This window comes from Battus philenor, unplaced genomic scaffold (assembly GCF_028537555.1).
Source record: "Battus philenor isolate CCGP_79_NKW_IND1 unplaced genomic scaffold, ilBatPhil1.0.hap1 SCAF_3, whole genome shotgun sequence".
Taxonomy (NCBI): Eukaryota; Metazoa; Arthropoda; class Insecta; order Lepidoptera; family Papilionidae; genus Battus; species Battus philenor.
Genome location: NW_027181693.1, coordinates 17,144,415 through 17,168,511, shown reverse-complemented (window position 1 = coordinate 17,168,511; position 24,097 = coordinate 17,144,415). Strand labels below are relative to the sequence as shown.

General features: G+C 33.8%; 1 protein-coding gene across 1 annotated transcript in view; it reads left to right on the top strand.

Annotated features, from left to right (window-relative positions):
- The window catches only part of Dscam3 (Down syndrome cell adhesion molecule 3), a 213,434-nt gene that overhangs the window by 153,106 nt on the left and 36,231 nt on the right, over positions 1 to 24,097 (top strand). Inside the window, 7 exon segments of the mRNA XM_068770466.1 lie at positions 15,036 to 15,282; positions 15,842 to 15,995; positions 16,480 to 16,631; positions 18,744 to 18,834; positions 19,953 to 20,119; positions 21,042 to 21,187; positions 21,551 to 21,686. Of these exon segments, the coding sequence (XP_068626567.1) occupies positions 15,036 to 15,282; positions 15,842 to 15,995; positions 16,480 to 16,631; positions 18,744 to 18,834; positions 19,953 to 20,119; positions 21,042 to 21,187; positions 21,551 to 21,686 (1,093 nt within the window).

Below are 24,097 nucleotides of genomic sequence, written 5' to 3'. Positions count from 1 at the left end.
TACATATATATATATATATATATATATATATATATATATATATATATATATGTGTGTGTGTGTATATATATAGTCTAGGTTAGGTCTTAGACTCTTTTTCCTTTTCACACTTCACTTTTGTTCTTCTTTCTTACGTCTTCACGCTGTTTTACATCATTAATATCGTAAATAATTGTACACACCTTATTAGTACACCTAATTCCATTATTTTAATGCATCTACCTGTCGTATGCTGTTCTTAATAAATAAAATAAATTAAGTTACCACCTTTATCTTACATTTATTTTCAATATATGACAAATAACTACTTAACAAATTCTGCAGAAACAGATTTTAATCAATAATTAGTTTTAATACATAAACGAACTATACATTCACCACTTTATGACTTTTATATTTTACATATTTATTAGTAGATACAAAAAAAATGTAAAAATAATCTAATTTTTATCTAAAATAAAAATTGAATAGACGTTTTTTCGTAGCGCCGGTTTCATAGTAATTTGGAATAGAATAGAAAAAGGTGTCCATCCGTTTGACAAGTAATAATAGGGTCCGTAGCTCTGTACCCCTAACGAACGCACAGACCCAGACCTCTATGGCAAACGTAACAAATTGATTAAAACGGGTTTACTTCAAACGGAAAACCTTGTTAGGAATAACATCGGGACGTTGCAAACAATCTTATTTGCAGTTTCTTATCCTTAAAGGGGATCCTTTTTGAAATTCGCCAAAACGTACTCCTGATCCAAAATAATCAGCATTGTTTCTTTACCGTTACATAGATCCTGTTTTATTTAGTTCGACATAATAAAGCTAAAAACAGCATTTGAATAGACGTAATAAATTAAAAACTACAGTAGTACAATCCTCTAAAATGACATGAATATCTCACTCACTCATTTCTCACTTTGACTGTGTGTTTGGCACTAATCGGTGTAACATAACTCCTGAAGATGCCCCGTGGAGGGGTGAAACACACGTAGTGTGATTTAGCGGTGGTAGTTGTGTTATTCGCATTGTTTGCCGCATGCGCATTTATCAGCGGGCTGGTGGGCGGTGCACTTTGTTGCACGAATACGACTGCATGTGCGGAAGTGGCTAAATATTGGTCCTTTTCTTACATGAATTTATCAGTCATTGAACTACCCATACATTTACATCCATACAAATAAATAAAATTGTAGTGTCTATTTTTTAAATGAAAATAACCGCTATAAATTTCATACATATGAATATATATACGGTACATGAAGCAAAATTACATGTATTTTTTAATCTTTATATATCTGTCTGTCTGTTCATTCCGGTTAATCTCTGGCTGGTAGCTGATATAATAAGGAATAACTAAGGCTGCTATTATTTTAAAAGGAAAAAAATCTCAAAAACAAGATATCCCATAAACTAAAAAAAGATTTAAATGTTATACATCTATTTCTAATCACACTGTAATAAATTATAACTCTGAATTGTGTATTTTATGGAGGACTCCATTAGTTCAATAATCACTGGAAGTTCAAAGTCTACAGGGGAATTTGCAATAATTTATTTAAAAAGGTATTAACTTTAATTTTGAAAATATGTATAGCAGTGTTTGCCGTGGTGCCAACGCCTCATTGGGGGGTAATTTAATTTTTAAGGAGAGATATTCGAAAATTGACTCGACACGAGTTTAACCCTTTTATTTTTTTATTTTAAGGATCTATATTCCACAAACATATGCACCCGTGATATACGCTTATTATTTTAAAAAAAAAGTTTTTGTTTACGTTTTTGCATTTTATAGTGTTTAACCCTTAAATGCATGACTTTTATTTATACTTTTAAAAAAATATTTATCTTGCAGATAAGTACACTGAAATACAGGGAAAATTAGAAAAAAAAATATCTATGTTATATTTTATACTTACTTAAAAAAAAACTGTTGCAGATATACAACACAATGCATTGCACAATACTCTCATGTGTAGTACTCATTTTACGTTTAAGTGGTATGTTCCAGTTTTTCATTATTATTCATTTAAGGGAGTCTCTTAATCTATTTAAACGACGCCCTGACAACGTCAACTACCTTTTATGTGTTACATACAGGGCGTAAGAATTCAAAAATTTTTTGTAAATATATATACACACTTATATATTGAAAATATATATATATATATATATATACATATATATATAATATGAGAAAATGGGTTATAAATTCACCCTGTTAAACCTTTGACAATTATATCCAATTATCATGTATATAAGAATCTAATATAAAATCGTAGTCCAACAGAAATCTCTTTCCAGTTAATTAATAAGTGAAAAAAAAATGAAAATTAAAAATATATCTCTGTAAGGGGATTTTCCGAGTGGAACTCTTAATTAAGTCAGCATTAAGAACGCTATGAAAAATTAAATAACTTGTAAGACATTTTAGCCTTAATGGCTCGTGAAGATAATATTAGCTTACGTTTTTATGTAATTAAACGTTTAATTAGGATATTAGCATCTTTATGTTAATATACAAGACCAAATATATATCTAAGAAATGGACTAATATATAGCTACCACACATAGTTGTGTTTCGCAATGTTTACCGCACGCGCATTTATCAGCGGGCGGGCGGGCGGTGCACTTCATTGCACGACTACTGTTGCATAGCTGAAGTAGCTATATATTAGGACCTTTCTTAGTTAGGATGGACTTCCGGGAGGTAACGCCTGAATCTATTAGATGAATATATCTATAATCATCTACAATATTAACAGCGGGCTGCGTTACGAAACGAAACATTATCTCGACGAAACCTCGTTGTCATTTTTTTAATTCCCTCTCTCTTTTCTGGAAACCTCTCGTTCACTCCTACACTGGAAGAAACAGGATATTTTTTTTAAATATCTTCACTTTATTATTTCATAACATATTTCTCTCCTTTTATTCTTCACAATTTCTTTCATACATCATCTATGTAGTTTTATGTGCAAATTTTATAATAAAACGCTTAAACAAATAGATATTTTCAATATTATAATAACTCAATTTAAAAAAAGATTTAATGGAATCATGAGTTACGTTGTGAAAGTCCATCCTAGGCAAACAATGCGAATTATACAACCACCACCGTCAAATCAAACACAGAGTCACATTGGCACTAATTGGTGTAACATAACCCCTGAAGATGCCCCGTGGAGGAGTAAAACACGTGTTGAGTGATTTGACGGTGGCAGTTGTGTAATTTGCACTGTTTGCCGCATACGCATTTATCAGCGGGCTGGCGGGCGGTGCACTTTGTTGCACGACTACACCTGCATGTGCGGAGGTGGCTAAATATTGGTCCTTTTCTTACTTAGGATGGACTTCCGCAAAATAACGCCTGATTCCATTAAATAATTACTTCTATCTCCGACGTATTTTTATTGCGCGTGTTCACTTCTCGAAGATTGTTAAGTAAGTTTAGATTCTTATATATTCATTTTTAATTATAGCTTACAGTCGATTAGTTCAGTTAAACAAAAAAAAGATAGAAGATAAGACAATAATCAAGTGTGAAAAGTAAGGCGAAAAGAAAATTCATTTCGAAGAAGTATTTCTCTGCGCCAATATTTCCGAGAGTGTTGGAAAATCGTTAAAATCACATCACACAAGTGTCGCTCGGGTGCAGTCGATTCTAAAATGGCTGCCAATGTTGGAAAAGGATCAATAGACACGACATAGTTTTTACAACATGAAATTGTTATATAGATGGTAGAGAGTGGCAATCTGATAAGGAATGCAGTATGCTGCATTAGAAAATTTGAACAAAACCTAGGGTAGAGTAATATTAATAACTTTAACAGTTTAAACAAACATATATAATAATAAAAACGAACATGTAAAATTATAAGAAATGTGGTGATGGATAGAAGATTATATAGAATTTCCACTGCTTACTAACAAATTTTCAGAGAATACAGCAGTAGCGTACCAAAATACCACACTGCGATCATCAACACACTTGCCAAGTGTGATGATTATATTATATCCCCCATTTCCTTATCCCTCAGCAGCCTGACTTACGAAAGTGATTTTTTTTAATATTACTGTGTTTGCTTGAGGGTCTAGATGAAGGGAAAAATAGATTTTATTTATAATTTTGTTGGAAAGAATATTATACAACAGTAAAATACGTACAGCCAACCTATAAAAAAACTAATAGTAATGTGAACATTCGGTTTAAAAGATTGGTATCCAAATTGAAACTCAAAGTTATTAAAGGTTATTGGGGGAGGCCTACGTCTTGCAGTGAACGTCAATGAGCTAAAACGAAGTAAATAAATAATTATTTAAAGATTTTTCAAAAACATTACAATGATTTGTTCTAGTTGAATTATTGTTCTCTGAGAAAAAATATACCTAATGAACACATTACTCGAGTGAACAAGAGCTACGACTATACAAAACAACTAGGTATTAAATTAATGATGAATTTATTTGTGATGAAGGTAGGAGCGAGAGACGAGAGCAAAATCTTTCTATCACTTACTAAATAACTTAGATCTTTTAAGTTCATATGTCGGTACATTAATCAATAGGCTTCCAAAGCAACTTTGGTAGGAAAAAAGCCTTGGCCGTAAACCTTAATATAGTTCATAAAGAACTCTTTGAACCTGCTATGCGGGTCGTCAGCCCCGACAACCGTAATTAGCCACTATCCGCAACTAAACGGCGCTCGCGGAGCCGTGCGACAGTAAGAGCTGTGCGAAAGAAAGGTCCGAGTAATATAACGCGGATTCTGTTATTCGAAAAATCAATTAATACGTTAGGTGTATCAGATGAGGATTTTTTTGTTTTAGTACCTTAGATTTCAGATCTGCCAGATATAAATCTGTAGAAGCTATATATAGCATAATCTGCGTAAGGTGCCTCTGAACTGTTTTAAACTTCGCATAACATACGGGCACTAGCTCTCCCACTAGCCTTATAAAAACTTGTTTAGATTAAGCCTTTCTTACCGAAATAGGCAAGAAGTATACCTTAGTAGTACTAAGGGATAAAAATTGCCTTCAATTTTACAATATTGTCTCGAGTAATTCAGCGAAGGTTTTTATTTTCTTCATCTGAAAATCAGCCGTAATGTCTTTTTACGCTTCTCTGAAAAACGCAGTAAACATCTGTGCGCTTCGTTGTACAGATTCTGTTATTTTAATTCGCATCTTTACATCATTGAATAAAGTACTTTATCATGTAAACCGTAAGGAGTAAATTCGAAAGAAACTTTAATGTTATTGTTGACCAAAGCTAAAAAGTAAATATCGTCCGCCGTTACAAGGGGTTGCAGATAAATTGTTTTTCAGCAAATAAAAACAAATCTGCAAAATGTACGGAGCGTCCGTTCCCCGGGGCCCGGGGCGTATTGACCTTTGCATTTTATGAGTTTATTCTTACCAAACTCCTGATATTTTTAAAGCGCTTCGAAACATACAGATGTAATCGCATTTCTTTTCTATCGAAATGACATGATCATTTAAATTATCTCATAGCAAGTAGTGGTAATTTGTGATGTGGAAAAACGTTTATTGAATAATTAACATAATTTGTGGCCGGAAAATGAATAATGCGTCTACGAGCGGTTGCGCATCGTTCCCTAGTTCAAATCTGACTCCCCGAGAACTGCAAAGGTCGCGCGCGCACGTGCTGCGCCTTGGCTACCTGACAAGGCGCAAGCCAGAGCGCGTATAGTGCACGACGTGCGAGTGAGCGAGACGAGTGGGCGAGACGAGCAAACGGTCGAGCGTTGTGACGACGTCCGCGAGAACTTTAACATATGGCGGCTTTTTATGTAGCAATATTACTACTAATTTTATTTTTCACTACATTTTACGTCCACGCCTGGACATGGACCTACCCTACAGATTCAATATGACCAATTTATCGCAACCCATTTTTGAAGACCTCTCATTCACCTCTACATGTGGGATAAGGACTATGTTTACATGGCCAATTTTTTTTTTCATTTGGATTTTTTATTTTACATTCTTCTTTCTACTTTTATTCTTCATCGTTCTTCCTTCACAATATCTGTCACTCTACATTCTTTTCATTTCTTTCAGACTTCTTATATCCCTCTCTTCTATTCTCAAGATATGATAAATTTATTTTAACTATCACAGACTTAGTTACTTTTTTACAACGTGCGTTCACATATTGTTTTTAGTATCCAGAGTATTCCGTTTACATTGACAAAGAAATCTGTTCACCATGAGGGCATTGACTTTTACGTTGGGTTTGCTAGTCTGGGGTCTTTCCAAGGACTAGTACCAGTGACAATCTCTTCTGGATCCTACGTGGCTTCCTAGGCTATTCATCCAAAGATCTCTGCATTGTTGAATCGATCTCGTTAAGAAGTTCCAAGGATAATCTTCTCTGTGGATTCTTGCGTGACTGAGGTTTTTAATAAGTAGTTTTTAATTCACGCTGCCTTGTAAATACACCATGAAGGTTCCCTATTTTTCATTTTATTAGTAATATACAAATTATTATCAATAATATATTGTGAGGATTTAAGAGTTATTTGAATTCATAAGTGGACAAAAGACTCTGATAAGATCGGTGGATGCAGACCAGTTCCATTCACTCTTGTTGAAACTCCGTAGGGGATTCCTATGTCCAACATTGGACGTCTTACGCCTAAAAAAATAACTAGATGACATTTTTGTAAGAATACTGCTTCCTTCATAAACCTCTTGAGGGAGAAACGGTCAGTGAATAACCCAATTAAAATATAATTTAATTATCGCACAAACACGGGCGGCCACCAAAAAGTTTTTAATTCAAATGAAATGCTGTTTATTCTTCTACAGCCATCAATTACAAAATGCTCGTACAAAAGGTAATTCCGCGTTGTATTAATTATGCGATACGGTCGCCCGTGCGGCCGTACCAGCGAAATGTCGTTTGCTGTGCAAAATACAACAGTACATAAGCTATATTTACGAATTAGACTGGTACATTCCCGTTTTTAACTGTAGTCTTTCTCTTTCTTTCTTCTTTTTTCCCTATCTTTCTCTTTCTACTTCTCTGTTGTATCATTTATATATTCATATTGTTATTCACATAGGATCACTTGCAAGAATTCTATTTGAAAGAAACAAGAAACAAATAGATCTCTTCTATAACAGCTTTCTTTAAAGTAAAGTTATAAAAGTTCCATAAGCGTCCAAATAGAGTACACAATAATTTTTGAAGTTTTTTCACAGTTACTTTTACAATATCCTTCATAATATATTATGTTGTTATTTTCTTTTACAAAAATATTTTTCTTACTTGGGTACACGGGTACAATTTCGGGTTAATTATATTCAATGTTTTGTCTTATTTGTTTATTTTTCTTATATCCGTCTTTAAAATCTTTCACTCATTCTTCTTTTTTCTCTCATATTACGTCTCATTTTCATTCCTTTACCTTTCATGCATCACCTCTTTTCTTTCACCATTCCTTCCGGTCTGGTACTCTACGATATTCATTTTTAATGGAATCAGGCGTTACCTCGCGGAAGTCCATCCTAAGTAAGAAAAGGACCAATATTTAGCCACTTCCGCACATGCAGTGGTAGTTGCAGAGTCAGAGAATCACACAGAGTCACTTTTAGATTCTGTGTTTGGCACTAATCGGTGTAACATAACTCCTGAAGATGCCCCGTGGAGGGGTGAAACACGTGTTGAGTGATTTAACGGTGGCAGTTGTGTAATTCGCATTGTTTGCCGCACGCGCATTTATCAGCGAGCTGGCGGGCGGTGCACTTTGTTGCACGACTACCACTGCATGTGCGAAAGTGGCTATATATTGGTCCTTTTCTTACTTAGGATATTTATTTTGTGTTATATATTCTACAATACTTTTATTTTTTACTTTTTTTTTTAATAGAGTATTAGTTATAAATTACAATATATCTCCTCTTCTTTTCGGTAGTAATCTTGAAAGATTTGGCGACTTTCCTCTTTGTTCACCAATGAGACGACGTTCTTTTCTTCTATCTTTTCATTTCATATTTGACCCTGATCCTGCTACAGCTTCTATACATATCCTTCTCATGGTTACGTAACACATGATATCACGATACATATCATATACAGAAAGATCGGTTATGGATATAAGAGAATTATTTATACATTTATTTATTAACACTTTTTGTACACCATAGACAATTAATAGAGGGATAAATAAGAAACAATTCATATGGTACAAGAGACGGTCTTATCGCTCTAGGGATCTCTACCAGACAAGCTTGAGATGGAGATGAGAGACATGGAGGAGAAAGAAGTTAAGGTTTATACACTTATTACCAATCACTATTTGAATTAAAATTTACACGAAATTATGGAGTACTTTTAACGATAACAAACATGAATAAAATTTAAAAAAAATTTTTATAATTCGACCTTTTTAATATATGAATATTTTATTTTAATACGAGTATCTTATTCGAAATAAAAAAAATCGAAAACACTACAATCGTATATACGAGAGATTTTATAGGTACAAGCGTCTGATAAAAGTAATTGGAGTAACAATACAGAACGTCCTGTATAAAAAGGCTTTTCGCAATTTGTTTTTGTTTTGCGATAAAACAATTAACCTTACTCCCTGTTGGTAGTTGGCGGGAGATTTATTTCGGAGCTACAGTTGCGGGGCGGCGTTGTGTGACGTCATCGGCTTCAATTCTATTTTTATTCCCGGCGTGCGCCCGAATCGTATTTCCAATTTCCAAGTTTTGAGCACACGATCGATAACGGAAAATGTCATAGAGCTTTAAGCTCTGCTTTTAGCATTTATAGTAAGTAAAAGCTAAAAGTAGAGCTTTTACGTTTACATTACATCCTACGGGTTACTTTTATAGGATAATGTCACTGATACCCTTACAAACTTTGTACCAAAGAGAGCATTTTATGTAAACTATAATAAACAAAGATATGATTAAGAAAAATTCAACAAATTAAATATTTTCATGGCGATTGAAAATAGTTGTAAAAATTTTAAATGGATTAATATATACATTCATTTGTCTTAATTGATACAAAATAATCTATACCTTTACTTACGATCGTAATGTGCAGGTTGGTTTACCAGGATACATAATATTTATATACAATTCACATTATGCATTAATTATATAGGGTTGACGTTGTTCACAAACAAGTTTTCATAGGATGAACAGTAGCGCCCTCTTCGTGCCATAATATACCGATACCGCAAATGCAAGACACATTTATAATAACATTTCTCTTCCTAAGAACCTTCCAAAAATATTTCTAATCTCATGAAATTGCTTGACCATAGGATTTCCTCTCTCTTTCTTTCTCTTCAGCTGATAGACGCCCAGTGTAAGACATAGGCCTCAAAGATCGCCACATTGACAGGTCCTGCGACTTCCTGCATCCTTAACTAATTCGTCAATCTACCTCGTGGTCACCGCTAGTGAACCTTTCGGTTCTGACCTAGAACGATCTGTTTGAACTAGGACGATGAACTTGGTTCTTCTGTGGATCTCAACATTTTCGATTCGACCTCGCAGCGAAATCAAGTTATAAATAAACTAATTTTAGATACAAATATTTAAATTCGGAACATTAGTAACTAACTTTATTTAACATTAAGAAAAATAAAAAAACAAAATAACTTAAACTACAAAGGAGGTCTACAAAGAACTCACATAAGCACAGACATAAAAGCTTAACTAGCCCATAATCATAAAACAAGCCCATTAGTCCCGCGCGTGTTGTGTACAACAAAAGGATATACGTAAAGCTCAATTAAAAAGCTAACAGTGGCGGAAATGTCGCGTGGATTAGCAGAGGTTTAAGCGCTGGAATAAATCATACAACTATTTTTCCATTGTTTTTTTTTTTTGATAAATAAATTTTGAGTAATACATAGTTATACGGTAATTTATTGTTACGTAAGAAGGCTGTAGGTTCGATATTTTTAAGGCTCTGTTTTTATGGTATTTCATACCCACTGTCGTATTGAGAACAGAACATTTTTGTTATTTTTTTTAGTTTGTGTTTTCTTATCGCACTCCTCTTCCGTTCTTCATGATCTGTATTACTCTTATTTGATTCTTCAAATTTTCTTTCATTTTCTCATGAAAATTTTTAATACTTTGTAAGCGGAAAAAAATGGCATCAATAAATATATATACCAGCCATTCTCCACCTGGCCTTCTGACTTTTATGAGTCTTATTTTTTTAAATCAATATTCGGACAGTTTTTAATCCAAAAAGTCTGTACAAGTTTTGTATACGTCAAAACTATAGTTTCAATACAGCTTTCTGTATATTTTTGTGGGTAGAACTTTGTAAAGTGAATCTCTAAGTCATATGGTTACAGAGATAACGTCAATAGGCGTTGAAAACAGGAAAATTACTCAAATATATGTAAATATATTAATGTCTACATCTAAGAAGAGTTGGGTATTATCGCATACTTGCTTTTTACAGTATTTTCATTAAACATTTCCAAGTTCGTATATTTATAATACATCACTTATGCCATATATGTATATATATATATATATATATATATATGTGTGTACACACAACCCATAAAATCCCACTGCAAGCCGTAAGCCTCCTCCAAAGATATATATGGAGGATATACCACAATCGCCACGTTTGACAGGCGGGTTGATGTGTGTGATGGCGATTCTGTTATGGTAAACATATATAATGAATGTAATACGATAATCGAATCTGCGACCAACGATCGCTAATCGCATTCCTCTATCGAAGGGTTAACGTTACATATTATTTAGTACTGTTTCCGCGTTTTCATACAGTAGTATTTAAAAGAAAATTATTAAGTTTAGTTTTTCTTTTCACTTCGACAAATATATAAATATATATAGAACTTTTCTACTTTTACATGCCTTTTTAAAAATGTTATTGTCTTCAATTTTATCCGGCTTAAAAGTATTTTGATTAATAAAATATTGTCACCCCGAAGCGGTTCGTTTTACTTATCAGTTTTATTGTCTACGGAAGCATTAGGAAAGTGATCCAGATAGAACTTTCGGATTTGTGGGTGAAAGTTTGTTCGCACGAAATCCTCGGGGTCGGGGGTCAACGGTCAATTTGATTAAGCAAGAAACGGTCTCGTAAATTATGTTTTCACGTCACCTATTCATTTCTTATTTTGCTGTATACGAAATACATTCTTACATTTTCTTCGTCATTAATTTGTTGCGATACTTTGTATGAATGTATAAGGTTATTGAAATTCACAGGATAGTTTTGTAATACTAGATGACGGAGGCTTAGGCGGCGCTCCACTTCGACCGTCTGCTAAAAGCAACCCCTCTCCCCATCAGGTGTCCTTGTGTCGAAATTCTAAACATATATTATCGGCAACCTATGTCGAAGCTTTGACCTCAATGCCTATATTAAGTAATTTCTAATAAAGAGTCTACCAAAATATATATTTTATGGGTAACGTATATCATAGAGACTATACATATTAAGCAAACGAAGCCGGGAGCGATGGGTAGTTTAAAAATAAGTATGCTAAGTAAAAACAATTCAGGCTTTCGTTTAAATGGACACCTTGTGGCACGATCGTTATCAGAACGTAAAGGGCGGTTGTACGTCTCCCCTTTTGTTTACGACCTTTTGGGGTATGGGGAAAGCTTTGAAAGAAAAATTTATTTTACACTCATACATTTGTACTCGTATTTTATATCTTTCGTTTTGTTCCTAGCCTAGTGCAGATTGATATATATATAAATATATACCATAGATAACAAAACTCATACGTCCGAGAATAAGGAAAAATCCTTAGCAGGATTATTTGTTATAAATACATAACCTTTAAAAGGTTGTAAATTCATAACTTATTAGCTTAGCTCATTAATGTATGTTATCAAAGTCTCAAAAGGTTCAGTAACATTAAAAGGGGGAAGAAAAATCATTTTCGAAATTCGAATAATTGTGTATTAAAATTAACAGTTTTTTTATTGAGTCATCTGAATACCTCTTTCGCCAAATGGCACAGACCTTTTATGTAGGATACATATATTATATCTCTTATTTTTATTTCTTTGTTCGATCGACCAACGCAAGATGATATATTTTTATTCCTAGATTGCTTATCATCAATTACTATTACATATTAAGTAACAGAGTCGGCTCTGTGTTTGGCACTAATCGGTGTAACATAACTCCTGAAGATACTCCGTGGAGGGGTGAAACACGTTTTGAGTGGTTTAGCAGTGGCAGTAGTGTAATTCGCATTTGCCGCATACGCATTTATCAGCGGGCTGGCGAGCGGTGCACTTTGTCGCACGACTACCACTGCATGTGCGGAAGTGGCTAAATATTGGTCCTTTTCTTACTTAGGATGGACTTCCGCAAGTTAACGCCTGATTCCATTAAATACTATTACATATATTTTATTTTTGGTATTTTCTACCTTTTTCTTTATACTTAAACCTATTTACTTATTCATCTAAAACAATGTTATTTAATTGCAGTGGCCCATCACATTATAATACAAAAAAATGTAATGACTTATTTTAGAGCGATCACTTTATCAATAATAATAATCAACCTGTGATTAGAAATAAGTGTAAAAGGTTTAAATGAATAAATTTATGCCTATTTTTTAACTAATATATTGAAAATAAAGTAAATATTGCAAATAAATAAAGTAATTAACTAATAAAGGAAATATTGGACAGCCAACATATATAGTTTATTCATTTGCTAAAATGTGTGTCAGCAATACGATTAAATATATATAATATACAAATAAATTTATAGTAATTTTATTGTTATGGAAATAAAAAACATATTTATAGCATTTTACAACGTTTAAGGACTTAAACAAGACCCTTTGTTGGCGTTAAAGTTGCCTTAAAGATCATCTCAAACACGTTACGGAGTAAAACATTGTTCTACACATAGCCTAGTATCCAAAGTGTTTGCTCAAGGCGTGTTTGTACTTCATTGTATGCGCAGTGGGCATACACGTAAGCAGAATAAAAACGAATAAACCTGTTATATTCCATATTAGATGCGCTTTCACGTGTTTTGACGTACATTTTTCTTATGAAATTTAATTTCTTTGCTAGAGCTTCATGGATCGTGCTCTTTACGAAGGTGCTTTGCGTTTGAGATACCACTTAAAAATTTTATATGGAAATACAATTTTTTTGTCTGATTTATTTTACTAGACTGTGATAATATAAAAACAATATACTACACTTCATTTATCGTGCTTTTGTGAACTGGGCGTGGACCAGACCGTGGTCCACCTGGTCCTAGTCTAGTCCACTGTTCCGCATTCGGAAGACCCCGGGTCGACTCCGAATGCCGGTCAGGCATGAAGATCTGCAAGGAGTTAATGGCCTCGCTAATAAAGGAGGACGAAAAGAGTCTAATATTCCTCGAAGTTTGCAGGAAAATTTTAGAAAAAAACAATCGGTACAAGTAAAAGTTAAAAATATGTATAAGTGTAACTAATAAAATAACAAATTAAGAAAAACATAAATGAAAAGTATATTGAACAAAATTTATTAAACACAATAAAGAAATGTAAAACTGAGGAATGAATGATATCGAATGAAAGAGAAAAGCAGAATAAATGTGGAAAGAAAGATGAAGTACTAAATATTATAAGAAAAATGCAAGAAAAATGCAAGAAAGATGAAGTACGAAATATTATAAGAAAAATGCAAGAATAGCGCGCAAATAAAAATAATGTGAAAAAAATATATTAAATTAAATAAAACGACCCTGTCCTTCCCAAAGATAGGAATACGAGAGGCCCTAGATGAGAGGCCATTTAAAAAAATATTAATCCCATTATTTTAACATGAAAAACTTAAATGCTTACAGTATAATGTAGAAAGAAGATGTATTTTTCTACCTTGCTTACATCGGTTTATTTATATTGCATAAGTTGCATTTGCGAACTTAAAGGAATCGTTATGGTACGGCGCGGAGGTTACATAGCCTGAATCTATGAAGGATCAACATTACGTCATCGTCATCAAACAGGGAAATCCCACTCCAAAGCACTTTATATTTACCACAGGCGAAAGAGAGCGCTCTACAATAATTCTTGCCTTGATATTGGCTGACGGTTTTTGTTCATTGAAAATTGTTTTCTTAGTTTTAAATCAGTACAAATATGCGCTCAGTTTGATCAATATACACACTTCTAGTTTGGACTTTGTGTTGTTTTTACCTACAAGACCTACCGACCCTAAAAAGAATCCTACATATCATTTAAGGTAGCTAATCTCAAAGGCTTTCAGAGGAGATTATAGGATTGGAAATATAAAAGTTATCTATATTAACATAATCAAAAAATATCGACTAAAACGACTATAATAAAGGACGATACAAAATTATAACAAAATTGTCGAAATAAAACACCAAAAAAAATAGTTTGTAGGTACTCTATTATGAACTTGAAGGCCTTACTTAATAGACTACAAAATTATTTACAAATGTTTGCACAGAAATGCTAATCACCGCCAGCGTATGTGAGCTTTGAGACACGAAACGCACACGAGATTTTTAAGAACATACAACGTGACACGCATGTACCATAGTACGTGATTAGCACTTCCTCGACTACTAAACCAACACCCTGATACTAACTTTTCTTATATTGAATCAAATCACATCGATTTTTTGTCTAGAATTGATGAATATTATTACTATTTGTTCTCATATCCCATGTGCGTCTTGCAAATGCCTTGAATTTTTTCATCTATCTTATACTAGTCATTACATTAGTACATGCAGATTTTATAACTAATTTTTGAAGCTCAGGTAAAGGTGCTTTTTATCGTCATCATTTAAGCCGCAAAATTCCCACTGTTGGACATAGATTTTATCTATAGATTTCCAAGAGGAGCGATTGAAATGGCCTATATACAGACTCTTTCGCCGAATTTAAAAAGGTCGTTTGTCCATCTTTTGAATGGACACACTATGTTGCATTTGCTGATTCGTGGTCTTGCGCTTGTTGTTACACCATCATATAAGTTGCTATATTTGTGCAGGTAGTAAACAGCGGTGGTACGGCGACCATAAACTGCACGTGGAGCGGTTGGCCGGCGCCGAGGTTGGAGTGGCTTCACAATGCAGTTCCCGTGAGCGCGGGCGTGGCTGGTGGACGCCTTCGTCTCCTCAACAGCGGGGAACAGCTCGTCATACCAGCCGTCCATCGCGGGGATAAGGGCGTCTATCAATGCATAGCTAGAAATGAACGCGACTCCGCCCAAGCCAGCGCTGAGCTTCGCCTTGGTGGTAAGAAACAGCAAACATAATATAAAACATATAAAGTGCTTCTATTCAACACTAGATGGCGCTGATTGTCTTTTATTTCGCGCGATCGTTTGCCCGCTACTAGTTTCCTGAATCCGAGTTAGTTCCATATTTATACATGTCCCATCATTTCAGCAGACTAATTCTAATCCACTTTCTTGCTTATGGCCATAGTAAATATCTAAATAACTTATTTTTTCTGCGTGCTCCGCGTACGTTGAATGAAATGGTCGAAGAATTAGAATTTCACGTTTTTAGAGTCAATCCACATGTAATTGGGCACGAATAAATTTTATGGTACTCGAATTTGTAATATGTATAAATATATACATAAACATATATGTCAAGCTAGCTTAGTAACTTTTTTAAATGTAGGATTTTGATGCTTTTGTAAATCCACACAATCAAAATCATGCTAAAGGCAGAAAATTGTGATGAAACCTTTCTATGTAAATCGCTTACTATTGTATAACTAATTTTAAGTTGTCTCAATGAATAAAAATAAAAAAATATGTCTAGAACATACTTATTCTTCTATCAGACACGGCGCCGGAGCTTCAATACACGTTCATCGAGCAAGTGTTGCGTCCAGGTCAGGTTGTGACCCTAAAATGCTCAGCAGCTGGAAGTCCACCGCCACATTTCACATGGATGCTGGACGGGCAACCCCTGAACACGATGAGTAGAGGACACAGGTGATGATAACTCTCTACCTATATGCCAAATGTATCAAACGCATATACGTTAGTAGGGCTTAAAATTTTAAGAACTGGCCTGTTAAATAAACAATTCGAAATTCGAAATTACTAGTCTTTTCAAATATTTCATTCACTTTTTATTTTTAACAAATGGCGGCTACTTAGATTTATGTTAAAGAGTCATTTTGGATATACACTTAGAATTGTATGTATTTTTTACTATCCTTCTTCTACTTCCACTGCAAGGTTTAGGTCTTCCCCAAAAATCGCTACGATGATCGATTCTATCCTGAACCTTAACCATGTCATAGGTCTACCTAGTCGAAGGCCAACCCACGCCGCGTCAACCGGTTTGTGGTCGCCACTCGAGAACCTTTTACTTCTTTCCTACAGCTTTGTATAAAAGAGTTCAACGCTTGAGTGACAAATTATAAAATAATATTCATGATTTCAAATACTGTATTGATTTGCCTTGTTGTAGATACAGCGTGGAACAGTTCGCAACGAAGAGCAATGATGTTGTCAGCTACTTGAACATCTCCTCTGTCCGATCTGAAGACGGTGGACTCTATACCTGCAAAGCCGCCAACTCGCTAGGAGAAATATCTCATACTTCAAGACTTAACATATACGGTAATATTATTATGATATCGACGTCTCCGCTGAATAAAACGACAATCACCTTTGTCATTTTCATCGGGTTTTTAAATATTTGCAATCTACGAGTTATAATATACCTTATTAATTTTTTTCATAATTTTCTGACTAAAAATGGCGGAGATTAGCAAAGTTATTTTTTTTTCTAAATAAACTAGGTAAAGTACAAACAAGAATAAAATTATATTATATAAATCTAAACTTTATTCCCATTTCACTCGCTAAGAAGATACACAATTATATTCTCATCATTTTTACGTAGTGAAATAAGTGTAATCATTTTTGGTATATACTAAGTATTTAGTTATTCGTCTCTCCTGAAAACATGCGTTTTATTCGTTTTTCAGACTCGTTTTATTCGTAGGGACCGTCGATACTTGCAATTTATTTTTTATACATCTGCTCCTGCCAGTGCAGTAATTATAATAGGGTCAATGACTCTTTTCACAGTTCTCCTCCATCTCTTTTAAGGCATACATTCAGTGGCAATTCCGTTAAAACTTTAACTTGATCCTTACTGCATATACCTGAGCGACATTCACTCCACCACCGCCCTTCGTGCTACACTTAGAAAAAAAAATCTTAATTAAATATATACAACAACATATAGTCTTATCTTTGTATAAAAATAAAATTAAAAACATAAACACGTGATATATGTGAAGTTAGTACTAAAAATAAAGATATGGTTTTGTAACACACTTGAAAAATACCATAAAAATCCAATATTGACCTCCTTCTCACTTCCCTATAGTGTCATCCTTCAATTTATAAAACTACGAAGAACCATATTGATCTATGAAGAACGGACAATAAGCTTAGTCTGCTTTTACCGGCGCTCACTTTCGCAAATATTCCTACTATTATTATTAAAAATTATTATAATCTCATTTAAAGGTTATTTAACTGTTGTAATTATTTACATACGTATTATTTAGTACGAATAACAACAACTAACTTTAAGTCGAAGGCCATAGTAGTAGTAAAACATTTGGTGAAGATATTAGGGAGACCGGAAAGTAATGTCTCTCTAAAGTTAATTTCACACGACTACATTTTTAACGAGTTTTTATTCTTAATCAACAACATATTCACCTTCGTTATCAACAACCTTTTGCCATTTAGTTTACAAATATGTCGATAGAAACGACATTACTTTCCGGTTCACCTAATATTTAAATGTAAATAAATATATAATAAAACTTAGAGATCGAATCATAACTGTGGAAATACGCACAAGTTGTTTTTAAGGCAGTTGCCAACTATTTCAAATCAACCGAAAACTTCTACTTAACATAAATTTGCAGATTATATCGCAACAAGTTGTAGCAAGTAATGGTGCAATTGATTTACATTAAACACATATTTATATGTGAACTAAAATATTTTATTTAAAATACTACAGTACTTTTCTTAAAATCTAATATAATTAGTATCCGACTATAAACATATTTGTACCTGACCCGTACGGAATTTATTTGGATCAAAATTAGAAATTGAAATTTAAGCACCTTCCCGTTGTCAGATTGATCTGAAATTTGGTACACACATTTAATTTAGATGACAATACAATATAATACAATCAATAACATTATAAATCTAAGATGGCCGCCGATACAAAAAGGCGGATTACATATTTTTCCTTAACCCCCTCAATATGGGTATCAAATGAAAGGGCTACACTATTAAAATACGATGATTATGTCAAAAATTAAAATTCAATATGGACGCTGTTCCAATATGTCGGACTAGGTACATATTTTTCCACAACCACCACAATATGGGTATCAAAAAACCGTTTAATTTAAAAGTTTTTTAAATGTATTTATTCAGATTTAAGACGCTCCTCATGAGATTCCTGATTCTTAATCATCTGTTACTACATATTTATATATCATGACGTTAAAGTTGTTTTGTGTAGTTTATAAAAGAGAATATAAAAAAGTTTTTAACATACCAAAACAATGTTGTTGTAATATATGAATGATGGTTAAACTAAACACATAAGAGCTATAAATATCTGCAATAAATATATGTTAATCTGAAATAGTTTTGATAACGAATGGTCTATTTTACTGAATGTTTCAGGTCCGCCGTATGTGAGATCGATTGGTCCCATTAGGGCGGTGGCGGGCCGCGAACTCGTATTATACTGCCCGTACTCCGGCTATCCAATCAGGTGAGGTATCAAATGAACTGTAACTGCAATTAATACGCATTTCGTATTAGTTTCAAATTTAGTCGCAGTAGATTTAATTATCTCGTAAAACGTGTATATACAGGTCAGGTATTTCGTTTTGTTTTTCGTATATAATTGTGTCCGAGAGGTAATTTTAGTGACCCCTGCTATTGTGGACCTCTCGTTCATGTGAGATAGAAACTTTGTTAACGAGTGTAAATGATTTTTTCAGATTTAAATTTCTTCTTTCGTGTTTCATATTTTCTTTTTTTCATCATCTTTCTATCTATGTAGCCGGCTAGGCCTAAAACGTATTTTAAGGTAGCATAACTATATGGCTCTCTAGTAAGCCCCGGATCGGGCTACATGTTACAATTTCACCCAATATATAGACTGTTGAACTCTTAAATCTTCGGCGAAAGCTCCATGGTGTTACTAATTTCATTTGACCCCACGAGTGTACCTCGGCTTGTGCAAGCACTGGTCGATAATATCCACTTGACATTCCGACACAAGACCACACAAGAGAGTTGAACCTCGACTTAGTCAGATACCTTACTAACTTTACCACCACTCTTAAAGCATTAGCACTATGAGAAGTGGGGGAAGAAACTCCGGTAATACTTCTGTGTATAATAATCGTAGGTTGACGACCCCTGTCGCTGGTTACTGTCGCGTACGAGTAATAAGGTTTTAATGGTCGTGGCTATGTAACTCACATAACTTTGCTTTTTTCTTTCTGTGTCAGTTATCGATGACTGACACTAAAAAATATTTTTTATATATACTCTTATGTAATTATCACTCTTCTATTTGCATGCTATACAGTAATTATATTTTGCATGTTACAGATAGCGTCAGTCATGTGTGACTGACACACAGAAATACTATATTAGTGTTAAGTAACTATTTATTGGTGCGGAAGATAAAAAAGATTTTAAGTATAATGAGTGTTTAACTCAGACAACAGCATTACTGCGTCAGTCACCCATTTTGACACAGCCATGTTCTTAATTATTATATCGCATAAGTACTACTTAAAGTTTAATGGTCTTTCAAATTTTTGTATTTTTTTTTAGCATGAATATCTTTGTTAATAAACAAATAATTATTTCTAGCTCTGTGAAGTGGGAGAGAGACGGCAATCAAGTGGAATGGGACGGCAACGTTGAAGGAGCTCTGAGGTTGTCGAGGGTTGAATCCTCCCACGCCGGGGCGTACACGTGTGCCGTAACCGGACCCCACGGCGAGATAGCCCGACGAGAACTGCAGCTTGTCGTTAGCAGTGAGTATTCTAAGACCTTGTGAACCAACTGGTAAGTTATGTACAACGTCAGTCACCGGTGACTGACACTCACTACTATCCTGAAAATTACCTGTAATGTATAGCTACGTCAATCGTATTGATCATGGTAGAATATAATCAACTGATTAGTGGTGTCAGTCATCTGTGACTGACAGCAACTATAACAGTGTAAGTTCTTTTAAATCCTCAATCAATGAGAATAAAGGAAACGACTCAAATTTACTAATACATTGGCCTTATCATACGCCGATATCTAAAAGAGAAAAGTACACAGGTAGTACCAGGCACCGATGACTGACACTCAAGAATGAAGCGATTTTATCAATCAACTATGGTTCAAAGTCACTAATACATCGCCTTTTAAATAACCCCACAATGTGTATAATGATTAATAAATAAAACCTAAAACGAATCATAAATGATAGCTGTAGAAGAACAAAGATCACCAACGTAGATCTGGGAACTGCTTATTTTAAGTAGCGGTAGATGGAGTATTTTTTTATGGCCCCCGCTATTGGGAGCCTCTCGTACCCCCTATCTGGTGTGGGACAGGGACTTTTTATTTACATTTTTTTTTAATTTTTTCATATACATTTTTTTAATTTTCTTGGAGCATATTGCTTGTGCAACCGTTGGCGGTTGGAGCCGAAAGGTTCTCCAGTGACGACCACAAACCGGTGTACACGGCGTAGGTAGACCTCACACTATACGGACAGACGACTTAGTTAAGATGCCGGGAAGTTGCTGAATACAAGCAGCGACTGGCTGACTATCGTGGCGATCTTTGAAAGAGGCATATACCTTGCAGTTGGTATAAATCAGCTGAAAAGAAGAAGTATACTCAGGAATAAGTAGAAATTAACATACAAAAAACGAAGAATTAATACTGAGCTTTTTCCAGATCCACCGGAAATCGAGCCTTTCTCATTCTCCGCGAACTTACAAGAAGGCAAACGCGCTCAAGTGAGTTGCAGCGTGACGTCGGGCGACATGCCCGTGCATTTCACTTGGCTGAAAGACAATTCGCCCATACCGTCCAGCTTGCAGGTCTGTAGACATTTAAAAAGCAAAACTAATTCTCATTTATACTATTTTACAATAATTATCGACTAGTCTCTATTTAGAAACACTGTGTGCAAATATGAGTATAAACTAGTGTGTCTGTTGGAACATATGTAAAGATAAAAATGTGTATGTATATGTTTTTGTGTTATTTAGCGTGTTCTTTTGTTAATGATTGCACACACATGTATATCTATGCGTGTTTACTGTGTCAACAAGTGAGGGCATGTGTGTGATGATCAACAAAAACAATTTCTTTTCATGGATGTTTTTAAATAAGATAAGACATATATGTATGTTATCAAAAAAGCAAACCTATAATCATATTCAACGCAATTGGTTGTGTAGGTGGAAGAAAGAGGTGCTGATTTTTTCAGCAACCTTGTGTTCAAAGAGGTTTCGGCTAGACACAGCGGCCAATATACTTGTGTGGCCTCCAATACCGCAGCCAAAGTTAATTACACCGCTGAACTTGTGGTGAAAGGTAACCGCTACCTGATACTACAGCACCAACGCACCAAAGCACTTAAGCACCAGAGCACAAAAGCACCAGAGCACTTAGCACCAAGTCACGCTTGCACCAAGCATTCGAAATTCAAAATGTCTTTATTCAATTATGCATTAACATGCGCTTTTGAATCGTCGATTATTTTAACATTATAAGCAGTAAGTTACCACTGGTTGACGCTGATCTGTTGAGTAAGAAGGTCAGAAACTGAACAGTTTCTCTTTCAAATAAAATTTAATAAATTTTTTTTTCATGCGTACAATATAATATCAATCATGTAAATGAGTCAACAAACCATTGAAATTATCTGTTGCCTTCATTAAAAGTAAAAAAGTTAATGTGAAAGTTAAACATATAATAAGCTTTTATAAAGCTCGCTGCAATATATTCACTGGTATAAAATCATACAGCAAATATATTAATAATTTCATATTAATATATTTGCATCCTACTTTCTCATTGTATAAAAAACATAACTTATATTCGCTTAACGAATAATACATGATTTTTTATTATATTATTTACGGCAATTTGAGAAAGAAAGAAAAGAAAATGATGTCTTCTAACATTAAAAGGCTCTGTTATAAAGTTATTTCGTTTTTGTTTTGCACCTCTTTGGATTTTACAGATGGCTATTGGGACAGGGTAATTGTATTTTATATATACAACCTTATTAATATTTTATTTTTACTAACATTCTTCTCTTGCTTAGTAAAAAGGGAGATAATTACTAATGAATAAAAGTTTTATTCTTTAAATCTATCAACCACGAAAGTCAATTATAAACCTAATAATTAAGTTAATAAGTATACAGGCTGATTGAGTATCGATGTAAAAGCCTTAAGGGAATAAATATATGGCTCAGAAAGAAAGATTTTATCAAAAATCAAATTACTATATATCAAAATAAATTTTCGATTACTATTTGTCTTTGCATACCTTAGTACTGCCAGAATTCTTGGCCTGTCATATACCAATTGAAAAAAAATAATGTAACATACAATAAATAAGTACGAAATTATTAAAGATTTTTGATGACAAATGGGCAATATATATACTCCTTTAAAGATTTTAAATAGATCATCCTGTATAAAAAAGTTTTTCCCTGCCCTAACTTATGTAATATTATAATAACAAGCGTACAATTCTCTTAAAAACTAAATTGTGTACTTAAGGAATACTGTGAGAGGATTCGTCATCAATTTAGTGCTAGATTTTAAGAAAGAGATTTTAGCATTAAAGAAATACATCGCAAATGTTTTAACTGAAAAAGTTAGACATATGTTTCATTATATTTAACCAAAGCTGCCGGAAAAGGTAAGGTTTATGATATGTTACATTGCAATATATATTTTTAATTAATGTTGTTGTTTATACGTAAATCACTCGTGTAAATTGTCTCAAAAGAGAGATCCTATTCGTTTTTAAATTTATATGTGAAAACAAAAGAGATAATTTGTAAATAATCACCAATAAATCATCCACGCAATTTTCAATTAAAAATGGTGAGTAAAATACGGAACGACTGCCTACAGGTGTAGAAGCCTTATGAATTTATAGCTCGTTGGCATATTTTTTTTGGGTATACACTTAATTCTTTTTTCAAAAGCAAATTGAATTATAAATTTTCTTTTGAGACATTAATTAACAGGCTTTTAATAAATTCACAATATCGGGTTCGTCGCGTTCAAAATCATAAGCATTGTTGCAGCATTGTTGTTCATTCGGGAAGCTTCTACCGATTCGGAAGGCAGTTCTGCTGATGAGAACTGAAAACTCAACAGTTGCTCTTTACAAATATAGTTTTATAAAGAGTGAGCATCAACAATTAGCTTCCTGAATGAGCATTAACAACATTTAATTCTACGCATTAAAATCAGTACTGTGGAATTTAATTGTACATTCATATAACTTGTGTCACAAATTGTGAAAAAAAATGTTGCAGTTTTAGAGTGTGGCTGAATACGGTTCAATGAAGCCTGACATTTGTCATACCAATACTCATTTATATGCCCTTTCCAGAAATAGCGATGTGTTATCTCTTGACAGACCTAAACCCTTCAGTTATGGAGTGATTTCGTTTAAGGCCTCTCTCTCTTTTCTTCACCGCATTCAGGTTCAATTAGGGTATAAATAGGTGTGTTCATAGACTGAAAGCGAAGCGTATTATTTACTTCCACAAGGGAGACTTAAAATCTATGAGGGAGGTATGTTTACAAGAATAGACGTCTTACAGCTAAAACAATGATGAAGATAGATAAGGAATACATACAATAGATATTATATATATGTATATATATTTATTATTTCCGTATTATATAATATAATGTAATTTCTTTGACTAAGTTGTTGTATTTGGTACGAAAGCTAATATTGTAAATATGTAT